The sequence below is a fragment of the Monopterus albus genome, unplaced genomic scaffold (assembly GCF_001952655.1).
Source record: "Monopterus albus unplaced genomic scaffold, M_albus_1.0 scaffold8.1, whole genome shotgun sequence".
NCBI classification, from domain to species: domain Eukaryota; kingdom Metazoa; phylum Chordata; class Actinopteri; order Synbranchiformes; family Synbranchidae; genus Monopterus; species Monopterus albus.
Genome location: NW_018127888.1, coordinates 2,065,814 through 2,069,484, shown reverse-complemented (window position 1 = coordinate 2,069,484; position 3,671 = coordinate 2,065,814). Strand labels below are relative to the sequence as shown.

At 39.1% G+C, this 3,671-nt stretch overlaps 1 protein-coding gene and 1 long non-coding RNA gene across 2 annotated transcripts in view; one reads left to right on the top strand and one right to left on the bottom strand.

The window, feature by feature from the left end:
- The first annotated feature begins 822 nt into the window (after positions 1-822).
- The window catches only part of rbp2a (retinol binding protein 2a, cellular), a 4,205-nt gene continuing 1,356 nt past the window's right edge, over positions 823-3,671 (top strand). The window contains exons 1-3 of the mRNA XM_020586773.1: positions 823-2,171; positions 3,177-3,355; positions 3,489-3,590. Of these exons, the coding sequence (XP_020442429.1) occupies positions 2,099-2,171; positions 3,177-3,355; positions 3,489-3,590 (354 nt within the window). The 5' untranslated portion in view covers positions 823-2,098. The remainder of the gene's footprint in view (positions 2,172-3,176; positions 3,356-3,488; positions 3,591-3,671) is intronic.
- The window catches only part of LOC109951984 (uncharacterized), a 17,847-nt gene continuing 17,684 nt past the window's right edge, over positions 3,509-3,671 (bottom strand). The window contains exon 5 of the long non-coding RNA XR_002273689.1: positions 3,509-3,587. This is a non-coding gene — a long non-coding RNA (uncharacterized LOC109951984). The remainder of the gene's footprint in view (positions 3,588-3,671) is intronic.

Genomic DNA, 3,671 nt, shown 5'->3' with positions numbered 1-3,671 from the left:
TCTACACTAACAGTGATTTGATGATGAATGACTGTTTATTTGTTTTTTGTTTTTTTAATAATATGAATGAGGTGATTGTGGTTTAATCAGGGCTGAATGACAACTCAGGCAACATAAGCAAACAACACCACAACTGTCATTACGTTTCAGTTCAAACACTGCTACACCTGACTGGTTCAGGGAAGTATGCACACATGAAGTATCTCATGTGGAATACTTCCACATGAGATAAGCCCTGAAAAGAAAAGGTAATCAAAACTGTTCTAACTTTGACAGAAGATTGTGCATTCACCCCATTACTTGTGGTAACAAACTGATTGAGAAAATATGTTGAAGTTTGTCTCTCTTATTCTACAATATGAAAACACCAACTACTTTGATAGATAGATAAATACTTTATTGATCCTGAGGGAAATTCAAGGCATCCAGCGGATTACAGACAGTAGAAGCAAAAATCAAACATTATGCAAAGGCACTTAAAATTAGAAAGAAGAGCAAGGACAGTTAATTAAGGTACCAAAAGCCCCCTGAACTCTAATAGCATGCAACAAACCAATTAAGGCATAAAGTATCTAAAGTGTCTAGTACAAAGTATAAACTATAAAGTACACAAATTGTAAAGTTTAAAAAGTACTATAAGTACTATAAAACACCTAAGACTCCATTTGACAGAGGCACTTGCAGCAGTAGTAGGATCAGTACCTAACACAGGTGATGGACAGTGAGTTATTTGTCCCACTGACATTCAATATTAAACAAAATTTAGTATCTTATTCAGCTGAATGTCGATTCTTTGCAATAGAAAATACAATTAATTACAATTAATCTCTTCGGCCATCTCTTTTGGAGAGCAAACCACCACACTGTGCATTACACTCAGTATCTTTACAGAGTGAAGACACACATAGTCCTGTGTGTGTATAAGTTAGCCAAACACAACACTGTCCACGCCTACAAAGAACATATAGCACGTTTTCAGTTTTAGTCTGGTGATTATTTTTGGGTTCATTACCACAAGTGACACATTACACATAGGATTTTTTTTTTCTGTTGTTGATATAAAATATCTATTTGTGCAGGCTTAGCTTTGTTCTGTTTTTTTTTTTTACAATTCCATACTTGTTGTAACTAGGAGTTACTTAATATATGCACACTATTTGTATGTATGAACATTTTGCAACCATTGTTGGTCATTGTTATTACCTTGTAAACATGAGGTTAAAGAGTGCACGTGGACATCACAATCAGGTCATTGTAACTGAAAGATAAATGTTCCTTAGACCCGACTTTATCAGCTCTGATAAACCATGACACACACTGCCAGCCTCATCTTTGACCCTCCACATACAACCACATCATCGTGAGATCAAATTAATATCACAGTGTAGACAGGGTACTGTAGTGCTGCTGCAGCTGTGAAACCATGTCATGACCACAGCTACTTTTTTTTTTTTATTGCTATATGCTGTTTGAAAGCACTTCAGGTCTTCTAAAAATGATCCAGAGAGCAAAAAGTATTGATTATGGCCTCTACTGTGAGTCAGTCTCTGTTGATTTTGGATAAAAACAACAGGAAGAAGTATGTATGAGGTGGCAGTTTAAGATCAAGTTTACATTTGACATCGATGATGAACTGTGGTCTCGTGGTAAAGCTATCACCTTGATACAAACCAAGCAGGAACTTTGAATAAACACTGAGCATTCACTCACTTGGAAGCATTGCTATACATGCACACATGCTCTTGCTGATAAAGTCAGTCCTAGCATAACTGTCGACACATTTAATGAACAGAAACTACACCTGACTGCAGGCAATATGACATTGTTTTTAATGAAACATACTCACAGTAGTGAAGGAGTGTATTTACATTGCACCATGTAAGTCTGAACTTTATATCACATATACACTTCCCTGAGGGATTTATCAGGCGAACCCTGTCCTTTGATTGTCACACAAACACACACACACACAGGCACACACACCTACACACCCATAAATGCGGTGTATATAAAGGGCTGGGCCCTTGAACTGTCTCTCTGTGGTGTGAAAAACAAACATAAAGGCAAACTCCTAGCTCCACTCATACACCAGTCAAAAATGCCTGCAGACTACAATGGACGCTGGGAGATGGTGAAAAATGACAACTTTGAGGAACTCATGAAGGCCCTTGGTAAGTTGCATTTATACTGCCAGTTTAATGCATAATGGCATTGGGCGAGGATGTGACTTGTAATCCTTATTCAAAACAGGGAGATGCAACCAAAAAGGAAGGGGCCTGACAGTGAGTGTGACAAAGTGAGAGAGCCGATGTGTGAGTGAGGGAGAGAGAAAAGAAAAAGAGGAATTCTGTGGCACTGCTTCATTTCCTCATTGAGCTTCTGTCAGGCCAAGTTAACCTCCACTCTATGAACGGTTGCCATCTGTTACAGTGCCAAATAAATATTGATTCACTCCTTTCTGCATTTTCATCCTCCCGATCCACTGAAAAGGAAGACAGATTCCAACCCTGGATCAGGCAGCAGACCAGCTCATCACTTAGAAATAAAAAAAGCGACAGCCCAGCACTTGGTTCAGCTCTCCTTTGACGCATCATTGATCAGGCTCAGAAACACTTTCATTATTCACAGCTCTATTTGCAATTCATAAAACAACCCAGTTACAGTCAGCTCACGCAAAATCCGGGAAATCCTGAATGCCTTTACCTCATTTCCACTGAGTGATTAGGAAAATGACAATCTCATGGAAATGGGTCAAAAATATCATTTAGATGGGTAAGTATAGAGGCCTCATCTATAAGAGTGATGGGAAGAAATTCAATTTTCACTTTAGGATAAATTGGATATGAATATCTCAACTGTCAAGATGGGTGGTTCTCTTTGGCAGGACCAACCATTGAATGGGGCGGGGGGAACTCATTTAGGCCTATTCTAACATGGAGGAAGGTCATTTTTAAAGGGTAAATGAAACTGTCAAGAGGACCAGCAGCAGGAGGCTCTTTTCCTGTGGTGTCAGGTGTGATTGCAGATGTGTGCCTTCTAAAAAAACAAACAAAAAAAAAACTACACGCCAAACCAGGATGAGAAAATTCTTTCCAATTCCATAAAACATCAACCAAACTGACTGGTTTACTATTGAAAGCATTAAACCACATTATTTGTTCTTTACATGCTTGCAGACATCGACTTTGCCACCAGAAAGATAGCTTCCCACCTGCATCAGACAAAGGTGATCGTCCAGAATGGAGACAAATTTGAAACAAAGACGCTGAGCACCTTCAGAAACTATGAGGTCAACTTCACTGTGGGGGAGGAGTTTGAAGAGTACACAAAAGGCCTGGACAGCAGAAAGGTCCAGGTGGGACTGTTTTCTGAATTCTTTTATATTTTTCACTGAATAAAATGAGGACAGCACTCTTAATGATATAACAATAGTGACTAAAATCAAGCATATATGTACTGCACACTGTTTGCATGTGGTGAAATAACAGACACTGGTTACCTGGGATGGGGATAAGCTGATATGTGTTCAGAGAGGGGAGAAGGAAAATCGTGGCTGGAAACACTGGATCGAAGGAGACTTGCTACATCTGGTGAGAGAAAACATAACACACTGGGTAACACGTAAAACAGAGACGTAAAGGTTTTGGCATATATGCCAGGAAATGAGGCAT